At 40.8% G+C, this 24,237-nt stretch overlaps 3 protein-coding genes across 5 annotated transcripts; 2 read left to right on the forward strand and 1 right to left on the reverse strand.

Moving 5' to 3' along the window:
- Window positions 1-374: 374 nt before the first annotated feature.
- On the reverse strand, window positions 375-12,267 carry LOC114160406 (trichohyalin). Its single transcript, XM_028042992.1, has 18 exons — window positions 11,712-12,267; window positions 11,304-11,367; window positions 10,240-10,525; window positions 9,993-10,098; window positions 9,807-9,882; window positions 8,973-9,082; window positions 8,565-8,791; window positions 8,130-8,368; window positions 7,877-7,987; window positions 4,383-7,268; window positions 3,088-3,235; window positions 2,847-2,952; window positions 2,437-2,593; window positions 2,289-2,354; window positions 1,455-1,541; window positions 1,215-1,323; window positions 1,015-1,097; window positions 375-724 (listed from the first exon to the last, which is right to left on the reverse strand). Exons 1-18 carry the CDS (start codon window positions 11,729-11,731, stop codon window positions 668-670), a joined length of 4,938 nt encoding a protein of 1,645 aa, XP_027898793.1. The 5' UTR covers window positions 11,732-12,267; the 3' UTR covers window positions 375-667.
- Window positions 12,268-13,202: 935 nt separating this feature from the next.
- Window positions 13,203-16,339, forward strand: natd1 (protein NATD1). 2 transcript variants are annotated; one of them, XM_028042993.1, is made up of 4 exons: window positions 13,203-13,418; window positions 13,512-13,643; window positions 14,342-14,460; window positions 15,008-16,339. In XM_028042993.1, exons 1-4 carry the CDS (start codon window positions 13,328-13,330, stop codon window positions 15,122-15,124), a joined length of 459 nt encoding a protein of 152 aa, XP_027898794.1. In that variant the 5' UTR covers window positions 13,203-13,327; the 3' UTR covers window positions 15,125-16,339. The 2 variants fall into 2 exon arrangements, with proteins under 2 accessions (XP_027898794.1, XP_027898795.1); XM_028042994.1 differs by lacking the exon at window positions 13,512-13,643 and having other exon boundaries at window positions 13,209-13,418.
- A 1,260-nt stretch (window positions 16,340-17,599) lies between these two features.
- Window positions 17,600-21,797, forward strand: tmem11 (transmembrane protein 11). Of its 2 annotated transcripts, none has more exons than XM_028042921.1 (2): window positions 17,600-17,752; window positions 20,564-21,797. In XM_028042921.1, the coding sequence occupies exon 2, from the start codon at window positions 20,571-20,573 to the stop codon at window positions 21,078-21,080; it is 510 nt and encodes a 169-aa protein (XP_027898722.1). In that variant the 5' UTR covers window positions 17,600-17,752; window positions 20,564-20,570; the 3' UTR covers window positions 21,081-21,797. The 2 variants fall into 2 exon arrangements, with proteins under 2 accessions (XP_027898722.1, XP_027898721.1); XM_028042920.1 differs by lacking the exon at window positions 17,600-17,752 and adding an exon at window positions 18,077-18,196.
- The last annotated feature ends 2,440 nt before the right edge of the window (window positions 21,798-24,237 follow it).

Genomic DNA, 24,237 nt, shown 5'->3' on the forward strand with positions numbered 1-24,237 from the left:
TTAAAGGGAAATTAAAAGTACAAATATTTAACTAATCTGCACAGGCTGACAAAGAATCCAAGAGTGGTTTCAGAATATATGGTGTTTAAGGAACTGTTTTGATTTTTAATCTAATGTTCTTTGTGAAGGCAGCCAATTTAAAACTCTGTAACAAAATGAGTTTCTAGAAAATGAAAACAGCTGAGCCAGTTTAAAGTGAAAAATAATGAATCTTGATTGATCAGATTTAGATTTTTTAAATTATAGCAGTAATTGGTCATTAGATGTCATCATTTATAGTTTATTTAGATGATTTTACTTTATTTAGCTGATGATTACTCTGCAGCAACTGGATTTCTAGTGACTCTGACTTTTGTCAATAACTCCAAACAACAGGAGCAATAAACCATTTTAATGAAAACATCAGTGTTAAGTCTACTATTTTGCAAAGTCCATGTGAAATATAAGAAGCTGCAACCCAACATATGTACAGTACAATTTAAACCCGACAGAGCTTCTGTGTGCCAGAGGAATAAAGCCCGTTTCTTGCTCCCTCTAGTGGTCATACCTTCACGTCAGACTTCACACAACTACCTCACACGACATGATGTCCAATGAACAATAACACAAGCATCCCTTTAAACAGATTTATGACGATTTCCTGTGACGTCAGTTCGCTTCCTGTAAATCAGGATGACTCAAACAACTTCATCCTTTCTTGGGTAGAAAGGCCGTCTTTTAAACTCTGAAAAACATAAAAAGAAGAAACGAAAAGCTGGAAAATCATCATAAACAGAGGAAAACAGGAATAATAGTTTAGATCTGTTGAGCTGAGCGTTACAGCCCCTTCCTAAGGTTGGTGCAGCTAAACAAATCTTGAAATTGGTCCATTCCTAACCAGCTATAGATACAGAACTCAGTCATGTGAAGAAAGTATCATAATCCCATTTTTCATTTAGTAAATAGAATAAAAATGAATCAAATGTAAATTACATATATACAACAAATGACTAAAAAGTTTGTGTTGATTTTTACCCTTGATCTGAATCCTCGTATTTGACGCAAGAAGAAGGTTTTCTCTTTCTTTTTGATCGCAGGGTTGTTTTTCACAGAGTCATCTATAAATAAAGACAAAGTGGCAGAAAAGGCAGTGTGAAGCCAGCTTAATAGTTATTTAATAAATAAAACAATACTTTGCATCTTTTAAAATGACGACAGAGTGAGAGTTTACTCACCAACACGATGTGCTGAAGCGTCTCTGCTCGGAGACCAAGTGGCAAACTTGGCTTCGTTGTAGTTGTTTGTATGAAGCGCCTTCAGTTTATTTTCCGCATAAACTTTGTCCTATAAAATATGGAATTGTACATAATAATACAGTATGTATTGTGTGTTTTATGTAGAATTCACAAAACAACTTCTGTTAGTAACAGAGATAATCCCTGTTGATAAAATTTGAAATTTATAAGATTTTTTACCATTTGAGCAATCTCTAAGTCCTCTCTGAGTGAGATCGCTTCCTGTTTGAGATGCTGCATCTCTGCCTCCTTTGCCCTCAGGATCATCTATTACAACAGAAACATCATACAGTGTCACACATATACCATAACTATTGAGTTTTTCAACATTTCCTCATGTTTCATACAACATTTATTTGGGGATTTCATGTGAGATATCAACGCTAAGTTGATTTAATTAATATGTTTGGGGTTTTTTTACTATTAAAATCTGGAAATTTCTCTGTATCCCCCTTGAGTTGAAACATTGTAGAGCCACATGTAGTAGTAATTTAAGCTACAAGTCTGTTGGAGTTTGTCTCTATCTGGTATTCACTTACAGACTGAAGTTTCTGCCAGTTTTGTTTTGTTTTTGCTAAATAGCGGAAAATCAGATTGGATGGAAAGCATCTGTGAAAACACTTACTTTTACGTTTTGCTACAGATTACCAGCTGAAGTTTGACTAGGTAAGTTTATCAATAAAATAAAGTGCAATTGATTACATTGAGTCATTAGCTTTGAAATAGTTCCTTATCCTGAACAAGCATGTGGCCACAGTAGAGAGGAACTACTGCCTTTTATTCCAAGTTAAAGGATTCCAGCTTTTTCCTGATGAATCTGTTCCTAGTTCTCGTGTGCTACCTTGATTTGGACAATCACATTAAATCTCAATAAAACACTAGTTTGTTTTGCAAACTAGTGCATATTTTCAGAGTACATACTATATAACATTAATGGTAATATGACTTCTTTTTTCTTTTTTTGTTTTAAATGTTGCTTTATTAGACCCCTCCCAAAACTTTATAGACACCTACTTCCATCTGGCAAACATCAGACTGTGCTTGGCTTCCTGGTAGCCGAGTCACTTCTTCTGGCTCTCTCTTGACAGGAAACAGAAATAAAACATTTTTGTAAGACTAATATTGAGTCTATGCACTCTAAGTGAAAAGAAAATGTTTCCACCTGCTTGTGTTTGAGTTCCTGGTTTTCCTGCTGGTACTGCATCACTGATTCCCTCTCGGTCTGCAGCTGCTGGCTCAGCTGAGAGTTTTCCAGGCATGTTTTCGTGTGCTGATCTGACAACACCTCCAGCTCCCTCTGCAATAATTGGATCTCCTTCCTGCAAATGAAAAAAAGCAGAGGCATGGAGGATGTTGGAGAGCTAAGTGAGTTTGGGAGGAAATTGCATTAGGTGGTGGCAGTTATTTGATTTATAAACCAAAAACGGAAAGTAAGAGAGCCGTAATGAGAAAATGACATTACTGGACAAATAAAGAGAAACAGAGAATCAATTATTTACAATTCTTCTTTTTTTAAAAAATATATATATTGGGAACATTTGAGGTCCAAAACGTGCATTTCTGGTAACTCACTCGTACTCCACGTGGAGTTCAGAGACGTCTGCACTCTCCCTGATCTGCTGATTCAGTCTGCTTCTCTCCAGCTCCTTTTTATGAGCTCGCCGCATTGCTACGATGGCTGTAAAAAATACAAGTCATTTTCATATCCCTGCTGCTGGAGGTTTACGGCTATTTTTTCTCTTTTATTAATAAGTGCTTAGCACAATTCCCAAGAAGAAGAACCAGACAGACAAAATGATAAAACTGTATCTACCGGACATAGTAGCAGCAGTTTCCTCCTGCAGGAGCTGGTCTTTCTCCCTCAGAAGTTCGGCTACCTGCTTCTGATGCTCCTGCTGAAGGTCCTTTATGATCTTCCTGTGCATCTCCTCAATGGCAGTGAACCCAAGATCACACGAAGCCTGTAGCAAAATGGGGAAACTAGTTTTGGCTGCAACAAAGGTGATTTAAGCGGACAGTTCTGTTATTGCTAAAGCAGAAAATAATATTAAAAATAGAAATGATTAATTTGGTCATTATTGCACCTCTAACCTCAGGAGAAGAACAACAAACACTCAATTCTTCCCTCCTCCACCTCCTCCTTGCTGGACAATGGGTGATACCTGTTTTTGATGATGCCTCTGTTTTTGTGCCAGATGCGGCTAAAATCTCCAATTAGATTACTTCTGTATTTGATGAGAGGAAATTGTGAACAAACTTAGCTCAGAGATTAAACTTGTAGCATCAGCTTGCTACTATGTCAACAGTTCTTTGTACTTTCACAAAGTAAATTAGCCAATTCCTGCTTACATTTACATCTTCAACTATTTGAAATACTTTTATTGATCTACATGCTGAACCACTCAAATCAAACTTAATAGCATTTTCATTTTCAATAAGCAAATATTAACATTTTAGAGCTATAGTCTGTGTTAAAATTCACGCATTTATGTGAGAGGCCCCTAAAGGTTTGAGGGACCCCAAACAGCAGCTCGTTTTGCGTATGCCTACGGCCGGCTCTGCTTTGCTGCAAAGGACCAGGGAGTTGTCCAGATGCTACTCTGCAAGTCAAAGCTTTCCAGTTTTTCCTCTTACAATAAAAATGTAAATTCTTTAGTCTTTTTCATTTCAAAATCATCCAATGTCAGGAACAACATTTCAAATTTCCCTACTTTCCCGCTTTTGAAGGTTAATGAGTCAGAAAGACAGTAAAACACAGAGGTGGCAGCATCATGCTTTGGGGAAGCCTTTCTTTCACAGGGACGAGAAACCCAGAGGAAAACCTGGTGGAGGCTGAAAAAGTTCTAATACTGGAGTGGAAGTTTGCTTTACAGTAAGACAATATAATGACCTAGTCAAAGTCCACATATAAAACAGGTACAAATGTTTATTTTTGCAAAGCTAGTTGAGACTTAGTTTAATAACAGCCATTTGTACTCTGCTCATCCATCAAAGACACAATGAATGCACAGTTCCTAAGAAATTGCTTGAAATGTCCTTAGAGATATTCTATATTCACCAGCAGAGAAAATATTTTTTCAAAATCTAATGAGAAAATATTTGTACTACCTGCAGCTTTTCCAGATCTTTCAGATAAGCTTCTCTCAGAGTGGCTCCATCAGCCTCTTTGGTTTCGTCCTCCTGTCCTTTGCGCTCAGCCACAGCCTGGTCAGACAGAGAGCAGATGGGAATCTCCTCTGTGCACAGTTTGTGCTGCCTTTCTTTAGAAACACACGATTTGGAGTAGTGGCCGTGCAACTGCTTCATCTCCTCCTCGTGGATCTGCTGCAGTTCCGTTATCTTCTCTTGAAACTCCGCCTCCAGCTTCTGTATCTGCTCCTTGTGACAACCCTCGATTTTCTGCATGTCTTCCAGGAGTTTCTGGTTCCCAGTCTCCACCGACGTTATCTTCTGCTCGGCCCGCTCCAGCTCCTCTCTCAGCACGCAGTTGTCGTCCTGAAGCTGGTTGAAGGCTTCGTTTAAAGCCTCCTGCTCTTCCATCACGCTTCCAAGCTCCTGCTCCTTGCAAAGATCTTGCAAACTGTTCTGTGACGCCTTGCTTTGCTGAAACTCTTGTCTTGTGTCTAAATAAAGCCTGTCAGACAAATACATCAACTTGACCTGCTCCTGGAAAAAAGTCAGATCGGCTACAGAAACATTGTCCCCGCTATGATTCATGCTTTCTTGGACTTGGGTGTGGTTGACAGGAAGCTCCTGGCAGACCTGACATAAGAACTTTGCCCGCTTTTGCAGCCGAGACAAGATTTGCTCCAACAAACCTCTTTCTCTCTCCTCCTCTACCTTTTTCTCCTCAAGTCGCTTCTTTATGAATTGTTTTGCAGCTTCATCTGAATCTTTAGCTTGCTCATCGTAAGGAGACAACTCAGAGGGGCTGATGTCTGCCAGGCCTTCCCGCTGATCATGACTGTTTCTTTGAATAACGCTCTGTTGCTGAAGTTTCAGAGCAGCGTAAATGAGCTCGGCTTCAGCACAGAACCTTCCTATCAGGCTCTCTAGAAGCTGACCGCCGTCACATCCTGTTCCTCTGGACTCCATCCTTTCTTCACCTTTTAGGCTCAAGATTTTGGAGATCAAGTTTTTGTAACTGCGAACCAAATCGACCTTATCCTCCTTTTTTGCTGCAGATAGCTCGCAAATCCCGTTTTGACTCTGCAAGACAGAAACCATTTTCTCCACAACAAACAGCTCCTTGATCAAATACTTCCCCACGTCCGACATGCCATGTGTAGGCTGGGTGTTGGCAAATCTAGAAACGATCTCTTGTTCAGCTCCAACTAGTTTCTCGTCGCCAAGGATCCTGCCCTCTTCTTTACTCAAGTTGCGTGCCTCCTGCTGGAGTCTCTCAGCATCCTTCTCCCCTTGCTGAAGGCAGCCAGCGACCCCGGCCAGCTGATTCTCTAAGTCGAGGGCATTGACGGGAGTTGCCTGAAGCCTCTCCCCGCAGGCCTGGACAACATTGAGAGCCACCTGAAACCTGCCGACCAGCATCCTGCAGCGGGCCTCCGTCTCCTGGGCAAAACGCTGACTCTGCTTGGCCTGGCTGTGGAGCAGCAGGCTGAGGTGCTGGGCCGTGGCTCGGCTCTGGGTCAGCTGGGAGCAGAGTTGGGGGTCCCGGCAGCTGACGTGACCCTGCTGCTCCTCCAGTCTCTGAGTGATGTCTCTCAGTTTCTCCTCGGTGATGAACAGCTTGATTTCAAGCAGCTGGATTACGGACATGAATTTTTCCGAGTCGTCTCCGGCAGCGGTGAGGTGCTGGCATGATGCATCCACTGAGCGGGAGCGGGATCTCGCGTGCTCCAGAGACTTGCTGTTGCTTCCTTGAGAGACCTTCGTCAACTGAGAGTTTGGAGCCTCGAGAGTTTGTCTGTCTTGACCCTTCTGTCTGTCTTGAGGAAAAGAGCAGGTGCAAACTCTCATCACTTCGCTCAGTTTCACTTCTGTCTCCTCTAAGCTGTTACCCAACACCTCCATCTTCAGCAAGACCTCGCTCAGCTCCTGCTCCTTGTTGTCCAGCAGCCTTTCATAGCCTTCCCGGATGTCATGTGTTTCAGACTCCCTTTGCTGCACCTTCCCCAAAGCAACCTGCAGATCCTCACAGGCTCTCTCGTATGAGTGCTCCAGGTTGTAGTAGTGTGTTTCCTCTGTGTTCAGGCGATCCTGCAGCCTGCCCACCTCTCTGTCTGCCTCTGACAGCTGGCTCTGCAGCTCCTCACAGCGACGGTCCAGCTGCTCCCGTTCCTCTTGCAGCCGCTGCACGGCTGACACTGTATGAGCCAACTCCTCCTGCAGTTGCTGCTGCGCCTCTTCAATTTGTCTGGTCCACGTCTGAGTCTTGCTGAGGCTCTCCAGCTGCTGCTCGGCCCTCTCCAGTTTGTCCCTCAGGTCCTGGGAGTGTCGCTCGGCCTCAGCCAGGCTGGCGCCCAGGCTCCTTCGTTCCCTCTCCTGACTCGCCTGGAGGAGCAAAAGGTGCTTCTGCAGGCGGGCCTCTTTCTCGGCCTGAGCGTCCTCGTAAGCGCGAAGCTGGCCTGACATCTCCTGGAGGTGTTTCTGAAGCTGTTCGGCCTCCTGTTGGAGGCTCTGTTGGCTCTGCAGCTCCTGCTGCAGCTGGGCCACCTGGGACTCTGTCTCCCTCCTCTTCTCATCGCTGGCGTTCAGCTGGGCCTCCAGGGAGGTCACGCTGTGCTCCCACTCCCTCTGCTGCTCCTGAAACCGCTGGCGGTCCTGCTCAAGGTGCATTTGAGCGAGCGCGGTGGCGTCCCCGGTCACCAGCAGCTGGGCCTGCTGGGCCAAGAGGTCGACTCTTCGCCGCAGCTCGGCCTCCTTGGCCTCTTCCTGGCTCCTCTTCAGCTCTTCAAGCTCCATGCGGAGGTTGTGGTTTATCCTCTGCAGTCGCTGGAAGGTTAAGGCTTGCTCTGAAGAAGAATTGGCGTCATTCTGCAGAGCATATCGGGAGAACAAAGATTTCAGTCTTACAACTTGCACAATAGAGACCTTTAACTTAATTATGACTCCTCTTTGTAAAAGATACAAGTCCACAGCATCACAGATCCTCCATCATGTCTAATCAGTAGGTGTGAGATGTTTTTCCTCATACCCATCCTTTGTTTCACCCTAACTCCACCTGGACTGTGGGTTTCGGAAAAGTTCAGTATTAATCTCAGCAAAGCAAAGCACACAGCTTTGATTAAAAGCCCAGCTGAGCTTAATAAACTCCACAGGTTTATGTTTGTGATGGTGGGACCGTAAAGGTTTTCTTAATGGCATTCCTAGCAATGTACGGGTCGCTATTGAGACACTGTGCTCCCAAAACACCATTAGATTACCAATTGCAAATTCCTAGAAATTCTGATCAACTTGAGGGAAAAGAAATTGTTGGATTTACCTTAAAGAAAAACGTTATGGGTATCAGTGCAACTGTGTGGTATCTACTGAAAACACATTTTAGCCTCAAAGCAAATGTATTCAAATTAAAAGTATACCAGGGATGCAGATAAATTTGACGCAAGGTTAATCATACAAATGTCTGATAGTCTTAATTTCACCTGTACACAAAGAAGTTTCTCTGAAATAATCTCTCGTTCTTGTTGCAGCTCGTCCTGCAAACTCTTGTTTAGCTGCTGGATTCGTGACAGCTCTCTTTGTGTTTGTTGCAGCTGTGGAGAAATAGAAGCAACATTTTTTCTAAAAAACATGCTAGCCTTCTATAAAAACAAGATAATCCATATTTTGTTTGTCCCATTGAACTTTATACAAGATTTTCAGTTTGCAGCAGTTTTGTTGTAGATAAAATCTCACCTCTTTGACAAGTTGCCCAGTTTGCTGCTGACTGAGCAGTGCTGCACGGTCCTTTGCACATGTGGGGTTTGTCAACACCTGCTGCTCTTCCCTCTGTGCCTCAGTTTCACAGCCCTGTGAACGCGGCTGCTCAGCTACTGTCTCTGTACCTGCATGTTTCCGGAAATCCTCACCGTCAGACAGCACCACTGTTGAAGAGGAGTCGTCGCTCTGGAATCCCTCAACAGATATAGATGCGTCTGTCGCAATACCACTTGTTAATCTCATCAAATGTTTTATGTTTCATAAAAAAATATTCACTGAGAAAAATGTTGATGCGTTTAACACTGAAGAATACATATTCTACACGTTATCAATCAATTTTAGCATAGATCTCACACTTTACTATTTTCTTAATGCAGCATCACAAACATCTGGGCTGGTGACATAACTCACCAGTCTCATTGGTTTCCGCAGGAGGGTGGCACTGGGCTTCTTCAGTCTCCTCCACCCGCTGTGGAGGATTTGCAGGTGGAGAAGAGGGCGAAACAGGGGGACGAGGGGATGACGGGTCTAAATCGGCCAGGCTTTGCGTTCCTTCTAGCTCCCGTTGAGACGTCAGTTCTTGTTCACGTGACTCTTTGCAGTCTTCCAGCTCCTCTTCTTCATTCTCTGCAACGGAGCTGGGAGAAAGAATAGCACTTCTTCACACAAAGGGTTAAATGTCAACTCAAATTGCAATTATCACAATTTATTCCAGAATTCATTCCTAAACCTAATGAAATCTGAAATGAAAAGAATGTAGTGCACTGGAAAATTGTGTCAACTTTAACGAGGTCCCTTAGGGAATAACATAAAGCCTACCTTTGGTCTTTTTGTGTACGATTGGGCTGCACATTTTTAAAAACTGCTTGCACCCAGTTGTGCTTCAGTCCAGCGGTCATTGCACACAGTGTGTACACCCCATCTTTGATCTGTGATAACAGAAAAATATATTAATTTCCAGCATCTTGTCCTGACACATCTGCAGTGTATCTTAAAGGTGTACACACCAGGTAAAATGAACATTTCCCATGTAACCAAATGAGACCATGATTAATCATTTAATACAGTTTTTCAAATTGCAAAGTAACACATTTTTCCATCAGGAGTCATCCCTAAAACAAACAAAACTCTTTGAATATAAGACAATTTAAATAACTCAGTCCATATCCTTAAACTCATGCTTGGTTATTTTATACTGTATATATACTGTATTTTATTTTATTCTGGAGTAACCTCACAACATTGGAAGCTCAAAACACTGTCCTGAGCCGTATGCAACGAAATTTCGTTCTGTATACACCCTGTGCATGCAAATGACAATAAAGTCAGTCTAAGTCTAAGTCTAAGTTTAAGTTTAAGCTCACCTTTCTTTCACATTCAGCATAGGCGTCTATATTCTGCATCTTAATTTTCCTCCAAATCAATTCAATTGCAAGGACATTCCTTTTAAGGTCAAAGCACAGATTTTCTTCCAGAGTACTGGGTTCTGGCTAACCTTCGTCATATTTTCTTTAAATCTTTTTGTCTCGATTTATTTTGACTCACTGTGATGCTAAAAAGACTTAAAACCTTCTTTTTCTTTAACTTTCCGGTGAATACATGTGTGCAATTTTAAACGACAGATGAGCAGTAAAATGAAAGTATATATTGCACCTGCTTCTTTTCTTTCGTGGTCTGGTGATGACATATGGCAGTCGAGACCACAGAGGAGGAGGATGGAGTGGAGCTGCTGCGTAATGTTAAAAATGGTAAGGACACAAAAAAGATGCATTTCAGAAAGAAAACACTGAAGAAAGACTCGCAAAATTTAAATATTCATTAAAAAAAATTAAACTTTACCTAATTCTCTCCACCGAAGAAGATTGTCTCCCAGAATCCAGTGTTTTCTTCCCAGTACTTTGTCCTTTTCTTACTTGTGAACTTGCACTGGTATAATATGTATCTTCTGTGGAATCAGAAAACCTCATAAATATCAAAGCGTCTCAAATATTATTTTGCTGAAAATGATCATAACCCCTGCATAATGGATCGCACATATTTAAGAAAACTCACATAATTAGTAGAAACTAGTAAACAGGGCAATTACCAGTGGATCGCTCATCAAGTCTGCTGAGTGAGCGGCTGCTCCTCATGAACGGAGCGGCGGTCAGAGAAGAGGCTTGCAGGGAGGAAAAGCTGCGGCTGCTCCGCAGGCGGAGAGCTGGTTTTGCTGGTTCTGATGTTGGTCTGGTTGTCTGGTGGCTGCCGCTGCCTCTTCTACCAGCAGCTTTACTCCCAGTTGCTGTCGAGTCACTTCCTTTGCTGCTTTTCCCACCAGCAGTCCTAGGAGCGCTGCTGGAGTTCTGCTTGCCTCCAACACATCCTCTGAGCTCCTTTAAGAGAAAAAGACAAGAGTTTTCGCAAAAAAAAAAAAAAGTCAGATATAATTCTAGCTCCTTAGTTGAAATATCAAACACCACACCACAAGCTCATCCCAGCCAAGCTGGGTGTTTTGACACATGCAATCCAATAAACCCAGTGGGAGAGGCTTTTAATCCTGACAAGAGCTCTTAATTTACTTAAGTACCATCTGACCCACACCGAGGCCACAGACAGAAACAAACACACACACACACACATACTTTAAACTTAATCACACTTGATCAAATGAGAGCCACCACATATAGGCAGTGCACTCCAGTGTCTATAGATGCAACCTCAACTACTGCAGAGGCAATGAATCTGTGGCTGGAGCACAAGGCAGAGAAATCAATAGCAGAAAGGCTGAGGAGGCCTGACTTAGGGATTTGTGCAGACTGTAAATACACCGAGCTGATCTTTAGCCATTTATGGCAGCATAAATCAGACAAAACACATGCAGATCTCACATTATAAATCTGAAGTAGTTGTGCTCATATTGCACAACAACTTTCACGTCCACAGGGAATATTGTTAATGGTAGAAGGCCAAATCTGAACAGTTTGTCCCTGGTATAAATGGTATTGTTTTATTAAACTGAGATCCATATTGACAAATACAATGTATTCCCAATTGCTGGATGACCTATGTTTGTATAAATAGATTATTTTCTTATTTTATTTAATAAAACTATTTAGTATTTCTACTGGAATTACTTGAACACCAGCTGGATTTTTACATTGTAATACTTACATTTTCTTTGTCCTTTTGCACAGGTTTGTTGATCTTTGTGGTTACCAGTGCCTCATTCGATCTGCTATAGACACAGACAGAAGATAAATCATCACGGAAACCTTCACATATATACAAATGTCAGTGTAGACTTTTTTATGTAAATTGTCTGGGATGTCTTTGATTTAATTTTGAGAAAAGTTAATCTCTCTGCGCAAACTATGAAGATACTTCCAAGATGTTCTCACTTAAAAACAAACAAACAAAAAAAAGCTCTTTCTATGTAACCAAAAATATTTTTGGAACTGGTAAAAGTTATGACCAGATGTACAAATGTTTAATGAAACACATCTAGAACAATGTCTGCCTTAAAATGTTTTATACAACATGCAACATTTACTCACGTTACATTAGATCACATTGACCTACCTTTGCTTTTTGGATGCCATCTTCAGCTACAAAGTGAAGGAAAAACTCATGGAAACAAAAATTGAAAAGTTTTCATGCTTATGTGATCACCCGGTGCAAAAAAGGGGTCAGCTTGTCTGGCAGAAACTGGTGAATAAATCGCAGACAGGTGAACAGTCCCAAAGACACCCACACAAAGACTCACCCACACTTAATCCTATGCAAACTTGACACACTCCATTAGAGTTTTGTAGGATTAGCCCGACAGCCCAACAGGATTACCATGCTGTGATTTAAGAGAACTTGATGCCCCAACCTTTTGCTACTTTACAAAGTTCTCCAACTATATCAGATTATTAATAAATCTCTTGTCCACAGCCCTCTTTTGCATATTTCTGGCAGATTTAGGGTTTTAAAACTTTAACTTTCCTCACAAGAAGGAATTCTTTTTTGGATCTGGTTTAAAGTAAATGCTTTCTTCATCATACAGCATTGAAACAGACCTGGAGATTTTGGTTGAGAACTGATTGCTGTTCATGATTTAATCATATTTAAAAGAGAAGACCTCAGAGCATGATGCTGACACCGCCATGTTTTACCGTGTTGTTGCAGTGTACAGTATATGTATGTATGCATGTACGTTCAACAAATCATAACATATTCTTCATCAAGGGTTGTGAGAAGTTTTAGAAAGGATTCATTGTTTTTGTTTGTTTGCTTCTTTTTAATTAATTTTGCAACATTATTCATCATCTGGTCACATTAAGAATCTAAGAGATGTCTGTCTTCATTGTGCCACAGGATATGCACATGCAGTATGCATATAATTCTTATTATTTCTTTTTAGCTTTACTGTAACCTTTATGCAAACTGTGGCTTTAGCCAGAAGAGTGTAAATGAACAAATATCAAGAACACACCACCAGAACAGCGTTTGTCTTTTTTTAATATTATTAAAACTGAAGCGCATCAACTTTCAAAGTTTTTATGTTATTTCTTTTACTATACAGTCTTACAGATTTATAGTGGTAATTCGATTGAGACCTGTTGGGTTTGTGGTCTAATTGGTACAACATAATTTATTCAACGTTTACGTGAAAACGCATGATAAAAGTAACAATATGATACAGTAATGAACATAAACTATTTATTTTATATACAGGAATATCAAATACAGCTTCTTCGATTCATGTTAACACACACTGTACATGCTCATGAACCCCAGCATCATGTTTAAAAAAACAAACAAAAAAAACGTGCATTGTCCCAACCATAAAGGTGCAGACGATTTTAGAATTGAATACTGAGGGAAAATCAATACATTAAGTACTAATGCATTTATGTAGTGACACACAAATGCAGTACTATTATAATAATACCTCGATGTTGTTTGCCAACCGAAATAATAAAGAGAATACCTTAATGAGCGAAGCCAAAAGGTTCGGATCATTATCCTAAATCCCACCGCTGTGCTCTCCTCTGTGACATCGCCGCTCCTGATTGGCTGATCATCACGGGACCTCACAGCTGATCCGGTTGGATGGAGTGTTTTCCTCTGAGCAGTTCATCATCATCATCGTCTCATGTAGCCATTTCTGTTTAGCAGAGAAAGCCTAACAGACCGACACCTCTGCCGAAATGGCACAGGCCAACTCGTTTGATGCAAACAGCTCTCAGATTCAGGTGGAGCACGATAAAAAGCGTCGGCAGTTTGTCATAAGACTGAACGGTAGGCTCTGAGTTTCGGGGCTGGCACAATGTGTTAGCTTTGTAACGTTAGCTTCCTGCTCTGCTAACATTGTTGTCGTTGCCCCTCGTGAAGGACTCCAGCTGCCATTTCAGGCACAGCTGCTTTCTTCAGCTCATGACAATGAAGCTTCACAAAAGCTGGTCTTTTCGGGTGGATTCTTGAATAATAAACCCAATCAGACCTATTTCTTCTTAAGATCAAAGGGTCTGTAAGATTTTTAACTCTCTTGGGTATCAATGCACTGTCTGTAACATGTCTGTTTTTTTTTTCTTTTTCAGAGTTTTTATTAATTGTCTTTGCATTCAGCTATATGTGGTGCTTAGTTTCATTTAGTAGTGGGAGACATAAGAGGTTGCTTAATCCATTGTTGTGAATGATGATCTTTATTTCCCTCATTTTGTTAAGCAGCAGCAGGACTATTCTCCAGAAGCCTAAAATCATATCTGCTTAGCACACTTGTGATTTTTACTTTTGTAAGGGCCATATGGGAGCTAAGATGTCCAGGGCAGCACTGGGAATGAGGATGCTTTAGCACCATATAAACATGTCAATTACTTCCTAAAAAGTTATATTGCTTTTATTCATTTCAGTCAGTAGGGACCTGAAACCCTTTGCTTGATGCTGATAATGGGGTGACTAGGTTGGATGCCATGTGTTAAGCTGAATATTATTTTATCCGAGCCCAGAATCTCCGTTAAGTTCCTGCTTTTTAACTGGCTGATTGGCGGCAGAAGGACAGGCTCACAAGAACCGGCACTAATCACTCACATTTTGTCTCACTATGTTTTAGCCTTAACAATATATTTTTATAATTCTTTTACCTCATGCAGTTTGTCTAATCTGATTCATTGGCTGTAGTCCTCAAAAACAATCACCACACAAAAAAATGTGTGTGTTCTCAGGATCCCACGATCGAGCAGTCCTCCTGTACGAATACGTTGGGAAGAAGACGGTGGATTTACAACACACAGAGGTTCCAGATGCTTACAGAGGGAGAGGAATTGCCAAACACCTGGCCAAGGTTAAAATTTGTGGATTCGTTATTTTTCACTTTCATTAAGGTTTTGTTGGGATTTGCAACCAACCGACCTCCACACAAACGTATTGGATTTCCTGTAAGCAATAGAAAATTGTAGCAGCAAGTTGGGGATGGGCCGTGATGCATTATTATTAGTTTTTCTGAGTCTAGATGGAGCATTCAGCAAGAGGGATTTTTGAACATTCCTCTTTGCAATATCTCATCCAGAGTTATGAGTTTGCTGCCTGGCCTTGACATCTAATGCTCACTCCACAGGTTTTCAGTTGGTTTAGGTCTGGGGATTGAGATGACTATTGGAGAAGGTTGATTGTGTTTGGCCAACCACTTATCTGTTGATTTCTAACCACTTTCCCCTCATATTTCAAAGAATAAATGAAGCCATGCCTCTTCAGATAAGTTCCGGAATATAGGCTATCCTACATATTCGTCCTTTGTTTCATGCCTATAAACTCAAACTTATTCTTACCTGACATGGTTTCAGTTTAGGTCTTTGTAGCATTTAGAAACCTCTGTCATTGTTTAATTTCAGGCAGCCATGGATTTTGTGGTGGAGGAGGACCTGAAAGCTCACTTGACCTGCTGGTACATCCAGAAATATGTTAAAGAGAACCCTCAGCCTCAGTACTTTGAACACATCCATCAATGACCCAACAGGACAAGCAAAAAGACTTGAACACAGAGACTGTGTGCAGTAAGTTTTAGGCAGGAGGTTTCCAGGATACAACAAGAGAAGCCTCCGTAGTATTGCTAAACGCAAAACCAAGTGAACGCAGGTGATCTCAAACCAGAGCTGTCGCGTCGGGTGGACGCGGACTGCTGGAGTAAATCGTGCGATCTAGACTTGCAGAGACAAAGCAGCCCAAAGGTGGTGGCTTGTCCTTCCAGGACGTCGCCCCACCACTGACTTGACGCAAACGTTGGTTACAACAAAATGATGTCCTCCTTTTAACTACAAGGTCAGACCGACTTTGTGTCTTTTTCAAGTACTCAGATAAAGAGAAACTGTCATCGTTACACTTATAATATTGTAAAATAATGTTACTTTTAAGATTTTCCAATATTACTCATTTTTCTCTTAGTACATTAAAGTAGTGCTACTACTGAAGAGTCTTGGATGAAAAGACATTTTTAAAACCCGGCTATGATTTCTTTGACAGAAGAAGATGCGTTAGGGGTTGATATGCTAAGGATTTTTAATTACTTTATTCCCCTTTCTCTTTATTTATTTCTCTTTTTTATTTTTTTGAAACTCAGTTTGAGTACAGGAGTGGAAACTGAGCATTTCCATTCTGACTGTGATACAAGATGAACTTGAGGTTAGAGACACTGCTACTAGTTAACACTTCAGTGCGGATATCTATATTTACTTCAGCTCAAACCGGCATCAGTGGCGACACTCTTTAGATTCAGGGCATTTTTATTTCCTAAAGTGTGTTAGTCCTTACTCTCCAATTCAGGAAAATTAGCTTTCTCTTCTCACCACAAGAAAAAAAAACCTGAGAATTTGAGATTTTGCTGTAGACAATCGTCAGTGTTGAGGAGACAAATACCTCAGGCTAACTCAACACACTCCGAAACACTTTCTACTGATAACTGCAATAAAAATCCCTTTTTGTATAACTTTCATATGGTGGCATAAGGCCATAAACTGGCCAAGGCATTATTTTTTTTGTCTTTTTTATGTGAGTTTCTTTGGGTATTTTTGTAATATTTGTTTTGTATTGTTAAAACAATGCCTGATATGTGTACTGAGCAGGTGGCTCAGTCTAACAGATATGTCCAAATGTTCTTGTTACGCTGTTTTATACTTGATATCGTTTTCTCTCTACTTGTTCTGAATAAATGACTCATCTACTCGTCACAGGTCAGTTTGTGGATTTGTTGAAAAGTGTGCATCTAAAGCACAGGTGTCAAACTCCAGTCCTGGAGGGCCACTGCCCTGCAACTTTTAGATGTGCCTCTGCTGCACCACACCTGAATAGAATAATTAGGTCATTAGCAAGGCTCTGGAGAACTGATCTACACAAGAAGGAGGTAATTAAGCCATTTCATTCCAGCGTTTTTTGTACCTGTGGCACATCTAAAACATGCAGGACTGTGTCCCTTGAGGACTGGAGTTTGACACCCCTGATCTAAAAGTTATAGAAAGTTTAATTTGATGAAAATCTCGTTGCGCCAAACAAAAGTATTCATGCCATTTGAGTCTTTCCAGATTTTGTCATTTTACAACCACGAACGTCAATGGATTTCATTTGGATTTTTTGTGATCTACCAACATAAAGTAGTTGATAAATGTTAGATTTGACCAAATATTGAGGTCGCCCTTTGTCGCCAACAGGTGGTTGCAAGAAGAACAACATCAGTTGATCCAAACGCCTGATCTAATTCCTGTCAGTATCTGTAGGGGTGGATGGTTTGTGTGTTTGTTTGTACTTTAACATTTTATTAAACTACCCATTGCATTATTGTAATCTAATCCACTCATGAACAAAGACATTGATTTTCAAGGTCTTTGTCATCTGGGGAAGCTAAAATTCAAGTGTTTAGTCACAAGGACCATTGTTACATCTGCAGAAGGAAAGAACATTATGTGGAAATATTTTTCAAGACTTCAGCAGAAGGATTGAAAACTTGGACATAGATGGGCCAATATACATGCTACCAGATTAGTTAAGAAGTGGCTTAAGGACAACATTAATGTCATAGAGTGGTCATCACAAAGTCATAAAAAGATTTGTGGGGGAAAAGGCAGCCAATAAACATTGGTCAATATTCCAGCAGCAAACTATTTTGAGAAACCTGTGGTGGGAAACCCAAAATATTTCAGCAAATAGAAATAATTTTTTGGTCATCATAACTGCCGTGAAACTGGAAGTAATGTATATTCTATTATGTATGTCTGGAGTATTTCGAAAAGCAATAAGGTATTTTTAACTGCACCTTCAAAAGAGTTTGAGAATAAGAATATTACGGTAACTCGGAAATAAAAACAAAAAATAAATCTAACTGGCATAAAATTAGACACTCTAGGCTTGCAGCTATACATAGCATTATTAATATCCCCAGAAGTTTTAACTTGTATTGATACGTGATGCGTGCGTCATGCTGGCTGGAACCTGAAGCTGTCACATTATTGTCCGCTGCCCAGCATGTGGTTCAAAGCGATCTCACATTCCTGAACGTAGCATTTATCTTTGTTACATCCACAGAGCGTCGGGTTTCGACAGGCGGACAGAAGCCTCACACACGCACACATCCACACAGCACAATATGGGTGAGTGTCCAGAAATATACTCATAAAGCCGCAAACCAATAGAAGACAGCGGTTTGTAGGATATGTTAGAGACGATATGGCCATGTTCTGTTTGCATGATTACAGATTTAAAATCTAAAATTATTAATATTTTAGTTTATGTAGTGCAGTACACTATATTTCTTTAATCAAGTAGATTTACCTTAATTATTTTCGACAGGTTTAATAAAGAATCTCGCCTGACCTCTCAAACTTGTTACAAAATACGTACAGCAAGTACACATAACCTCAATGCATCATGGGAACTGTAGTTCGGCAAATAAGCGATACCCACACATTCCGCAATTTTATTCACTACAACACCCAAAATGCTGAGCGCGACTGTACGTCAACCGAAATCACAGTCGTATCTTCCAACATGGCGTCGCTGGGAAGGAGGCGCGGTGTCCCAGTAAGCAGGGAGAGGTCAGTTACTCCAAATTCAGGCTTTAATGTCAATTTATCGATACAGGATATAGAGTTTTGTTAATGCCATGTTCAGTTCTCGAACACGCACTTTATTTGGGGTTCAAGCGTTTTGCGCCAACGAGGGAAATTTTATTTTTTTTAGCCATGGTTAGCTGTCGTTAGCTACCGTGGTTAGCAGAAAAACAAACTAGCTGCTCATGTGATATTTGGAGTATTTCAGGCAAACTGTTGAAAATGTGGAGAGAAGTTGCATTTCAGCATGAGTCTGTTCCGAAACTAGTATGTTGTACCGGGGGGACGCTCGGTTCGAGGTCTGGCTGGGCTGCGAGAGTCCGCGGCTGGGAAAGTAATACGGTCCTGAACTTTAACTGGACAGTCCTCCAAAACTTTTAAGTATACAGGAGACTGAGGTGCTTATGTAGCCGCCGCTCAGGGACATTATGTTCCTGGTTAAAATCGTCGGGGAATATGTAGACTGTCACCTAGGATTAATAACCTTCTGCCATTACACTTAGATGAGTTTTAATCGTTTGAGGTTGAATGTTCCGACATTTCCTCGGCGGGATCTGGAGGACCTCGGTGTAAAATCAAAATGCAGCAGAGCAAATGTAGCTGTTACCACTTCACATGAGGTTGCAGTAGGTTTGTTGATAAAATGTTCAAATGAGTTATGGTCTTGACGGTCCGTTGTATTATATTTACTTCTTAAAATATATTTTAATAGCCTTGCTATGCCATGTAAATAATTTTGGTTACTTCCATATATTCACATTTATTATGAAACGCTGTAATGAATCAAAATAATGCATGAGCTTCAATTTTGAATTGAGGTATACAATTTTACCTGGAAAAAAAAACATTTAAATGACACAAGAGTTGCTCCATTTGTCAAGTTAAAGTCTTCCTTGTAGTCTTACTATTTGCAGTATCGCTATTAGAAAGAACCATTTATTGCAATATTTAATGGGCTGTCCTTGTGCAGCTTACATAATGTCAACATTCTGATTGAAATTCAGCCAGCCACATAGTTCATGTTGGTCCTAAAAAGCTGGAATTCTCAAATTAATTTACGTTGAATGCTGTGAAAAGTTGTTGTCCAAAATCACAAAAACATGGTTAACTTCCCAAATGTCAAACTTTAAGTAACTGATCTTTGATTGTTTTGTTTTTATTTGTTAGAACAATTGTTAGTGAATTGGACAGCATGGGACATAAAGCAATTGTTTTCCGCAGTAATCTACAATCAATTGCTTGCTGCTGCCGTTGGAGATATTTACAGAAACAAAAAGACCTTGTGGATGCAAAAATATTGTGTGATAAATTAACAAGTTCTAGGTTGCAAAGATTATACAGTAGATGCATGTAAACTACTGACTGTATTTGTGCTGTCTACTTTATTACTTAAAATGTTTTATTTTTAAAGTAAATAGAAACAGAAACAAGTGGGGCTAATAGATTCCCAAAAATATTGAGTTGTGCAAGCACATTGATGTTTGCTTCATCAGCCACTTCTGACTTTCCAGAACTCCCAGCATGAGCTAAACCGGATGACAGAAAACCAAGACCAAGTAATGTTTGTTTATGCTGTGCTTGTTTACCCTCTGAAGTCCAAACTTGGATCTGAGAATCACATCAAACCCGACTTAACTGTTCCAAGTTCGTCAAGCAGTAACACCCACTAATTATTTCCAGTGATTGGATTAACTCTTGATTGCAATAAGCTAATAATATATTTTCTCAACGTGTCGCAGTCTCATACACTGCTTTGACGTGTTTGGGTCTGCTTGTTCTGTAAGTAAATGATTAAATGAAATGCAAATCGTCAGAAACAGATTAATTTTTTACCACAGCTGTGACTAAGTTCTTTATATAAATTTTTAAAAAGTAGAAAAAGAAGTACTATTTTAAGATCTCTTTCAAGGCAGTGGTGGTTGAAAAACTTTGCCCTGGCTATTTATTAAAAAGCAATCATAAACATTTCAAAAACAAAAAAAAATCTAAACCTGAAAGAAAAGAGTGGATTTAACTGGGGAAACATAGTTGTGTTAATGTTGACGACCAGATAGACGTGACACAATAAGTTGAAGCTGTACATGATTTTGTTGTCACAATATCAGTGTGTGCAATATTCATATCAATAACTAACCTGTTGCTAAATATTAGCACCAGGTGGGATCTGGTCAGAGGTTTATATTTTATGCGTGGGAAATTTTCTAAAGGCAAAATTCTGATCCTAAAATCAAAAAAATAAAATTGATGAGGGAAAACTATCTGCAAGCTACCTTCAAGCAATTTCTATAATTTCTGCGTTATCCTGGCAACTCACATTTTCCCTCGCCAACACCCCAATCTGTTTCTGTGCAGGGCAGTGATGGCCGACTCGAACTGCTACATCGTGCACGAGATCTACAATGGAGAGAGTGCACAGGACCAGTTTGAGTATGAGCTGGAGCAGGCGCTGGAGGCCCAGTGCAAATACATCGTCATCGAGCCCACGCGGATGGGCGACGAGACGGCCCGTTGGATCACGGTGGGGAACTGCCTGCACAAGACGGCTGTACTGTCGGGCACGGTGTGCCTCCTGACGCCGCTCTCGCTGCCCATCGAGTACTCGCGCTACGTGGCGCTGCCCGCCGGTGCCCTCAGCGTGGCCTGTGCCGCGCTCTACGGCATCTCATGGCAGTTCGACCCCTGCTGCAAGTACCAGGTGGAATACGACAGCCAAAAACTCTCACGGCTGCCCCTGCATACGCTGACCTCGTCGACTCCCGTGGTTTTGGTACGCAGGGATGACGTCCACAGAAAGAGACTCCATAACACGATAGCGCTGGCTGCTCTGGCGTACTGCGTCAAGAAGATCTATGAACTCTATGCGATATGAGCGCGCTCTGAAGAGAAGTAAGAAAAAAAAAAACATGAAAACAGAGGAAAAAAAATCAACCATAACAACAGAACCTGCAAGTGGGAGGCTCAGCCGTTAGCGCCACATGTGGCAGGCACTTCCATGTAAACTCTGATCAGAGGGATATAGTTAAAACTAGAGAAGTTCTTTTCCCACGTGTTTCCTTTACTTCTAAGTGACGACAACACATAGTCATTTTGTGCCACCTCCCTTCTCCTCTCCACCTTTTCCCCCGACACACAACGAACAGGTTCACGCAAAAGGGAATGGCTGCAGTTCCTCTGGACTGAATCGCTTTGGATTTGAAATGGGACGATGTGTTTTATGTACCAGGCTCTTTTTTTCCTTTCCCTCGGAAGTTTTGCTGTACTCCTTTGTCGCTGATCATTACACCACAGTTTCATTAAACATTAGGATATTTCAAACTTACTTTTCTGTATTTTTCCCCCCCCCCTTTTAAATCGATACCCTCCGATGTCTGGAAAAGAGCGAGAAGCTGATTCACTGACTGTCCTGCTACAGTGAACTGGTTTTAATGAATCAAATTAAAATCACACGAGAAGCTGATACAGCTGTACTTAACATTAAGGGGAGACACAATGCAGACGCTGTTGAACGCTGTTGACGTTACACAGACCTGAAAAGCTGTAAACGGAAAACTAAAGGATGCATTCAGCTCAGAGGAACTAAACGGAATGAAACAGAATTCAGACATAAATGTGTTGACTTTTCTCTAGAAACTAGAGTCATATGTGAGGTATAGTTCCTTTAAACAGCTGAAATAACTCATTAAACACAGGAAATTGGTGCACTCGTTTACATTTGTTTTTGTGCTTCCTTAATCCAAATACGATCAAAACTATACGGACACCGCACACGCTTTTAATCATAGCACCGGTTTCCTTCTGTTATTATTCCAGAACCACTTTTAATGTTATGTTTATAATTGTCCTGTTGAAAAAGCTAGTTCTAAACCATCTGACCCCAAACCTTCAGAAATAGAAGTCGGATGTTCCTAAAAACGCAGTTTAACGTCATCATGGACAGAGGGCGGCCACCAAAAATAACCCCCTCCTTCAAAAGCTACACCTTAAAGCGCAACTACAGTTGCACCTGTGCTAAATGAGTTCTGGCATACAGTTTGCTGGTCACATGAGAATGATTGGATTTTTTGGCCACAAAGATGAGAAGTGTGTTAGGAGGATTCAAGGTGAGGCTTTCAAACCTAATGACCAGCTGTCAAGCATCATGACTAGGCTCTCTTTTTGCACAAGGTAAATATAATAATGAAGGAAACATTAAACTTGTGCACACATTTCTTGTTTGGAAGTGGTTCCTGTATGAACTATCCCACAGGCTTCTAAAGAACCAGAAACAGCATTAAATAGATTATATTCATGTCAATGTAAAGAGTGAACCTGTTGCACTAAAAACACAATTCATTTAAAATGTTTTTCTCTTGCCAGTGATGAGTTTAAATTTCTATTTGGGTTACATTCTATAGTTAGCAAATTAATTGGTTTCAATTCATTAATCAATTAGGCTTGTCTTTCCAGTTTGCTACACCCAGGGGCGCAACTACATACTTTCTGAGGTATATGCAAACATGTCATTGACCCCCTCCACTGACATAAACGTGTACAACTCATTTTAATTAAAGTATCAATAATGATAAATGTACATATATGTAAATAAATTGCTGCCTACAGGGCAATTAAAAAACAATGAAAAAAAAAATCCCATTATTTAATCATTTAATATATTTGAGCCATTTGTGTTCGCCTGTGTCTAGAACCGCCTGTGGGCTGCAAGTCTCAAGCATTTTGTTAGCATGTTTTCTATCATTCTTACAGCTTCATAGGGAGCCTGATCCAACCTGGCAACCCACATTAATAAAATGGTGAAATAATATTGACCACAAAACATTGTATTTATAAAGGATATCAGCATTCTTCCTACACGATCCTAACAGACGTTTTTTAATGTTGAAAAGATAAACGGTTTCTCTTCACAATATTTATTCATCTATTTGTATGATTTGTTCTTTAAATCGCCATTTATATTATTTTTCGGTCTCAGGGAATGACTGAGGGATGAAGAGACTGGTGTCTGGTTCTTTAGGTTCTGACGGGTATGCGGTGTTCCTCTCCTGACCCATTCTGTCTGATATCAACAAACCCACTGTGCGCCACTGAATATCGCCGACACATTTTTAATGCCCCTATTAAACCTCAGTGATTGTTTAGCCTGTGACTTCACACTACCGTCTGTATTTTTGCCAGAGGTTTTGCTTCTAAGGACGGTGTTTTATCGGGTGGACATCTTTAAAAAGACGCGGGTTGACAGCAGCTCACTGCGGTTGCGTAGTGTCGGTCTCTAGGTAACCATGACAACAGCGTCAGTTCGTGGGAAGAAAGGGGGGAGGAGGGGTTATTTAGGTCCCACAACCACAATTTAGCTGACCTTAATAGTTCCCGTGTTTTGTTTTGGTCATTATTATTACACTTATTGTGTGATAGGTGTATCTATCAGACATTTATAGCAATACGGAATAAATCGAGACAACAACAACAACCGCCTGTCATTTTAGCCTAGCTTAAGCTAACCTGAATATTTACAACTCTCTTGTTGATACTCTGACTTTACTTACCTTCTGTCTTTCAACCATTTTGAAAAGCTTTTCTTCGTCTCTCCAACATCTTTATCCTTACCCCTCTTCCGTTTTCTGTTTTGTGCCCCTTAGTTTTTTTTGTGCCGTCCCATCTTTAGCTCCCTGTTGTCGAGGCATTACTACAATTCAAATTTAAAAAATAAAAACCGCCTCAGCGCGTCATCAAAGGGCCGCTGCCCAAGCTACCTGTATGGGAGGGGAGAGCGGCTGGCAGGAGGGGAGGGCCGCCTAATCAGTGCTGCTCCTCTGTTATTGATCATTTCATACACAAACAGCTGTTAAGTTAAGTACATAAAATGCTGACTAGAAAAAAAATTCCCCACATCGTTTCTGCCCCCCTCTAGTGCAGCGCCCCTATGCGCCACTTTTTGCGCCATTGGCTACACCTGACATATTCAGGTTTGGGGATTCAACACATTAGTCCTCACATCAACCTTTGCTGTCAAATACATCAGCTGATGGAAG

This window comes from Xiphophorus couchianus, chromosome 16 (assembly GCF_001444195.1).
Source record: "Xiphophorus couchianus chromosome 16, X_couchianus-1.0, whole genome shotgun sequence".
Taxonomy (NCBI): Eukaryota; Metazoa; Chordata; class Actinopteri; order Cyprinodontiformes; family Poeciliidae; genus Xiphophorus; species Xiphophorus couchianus.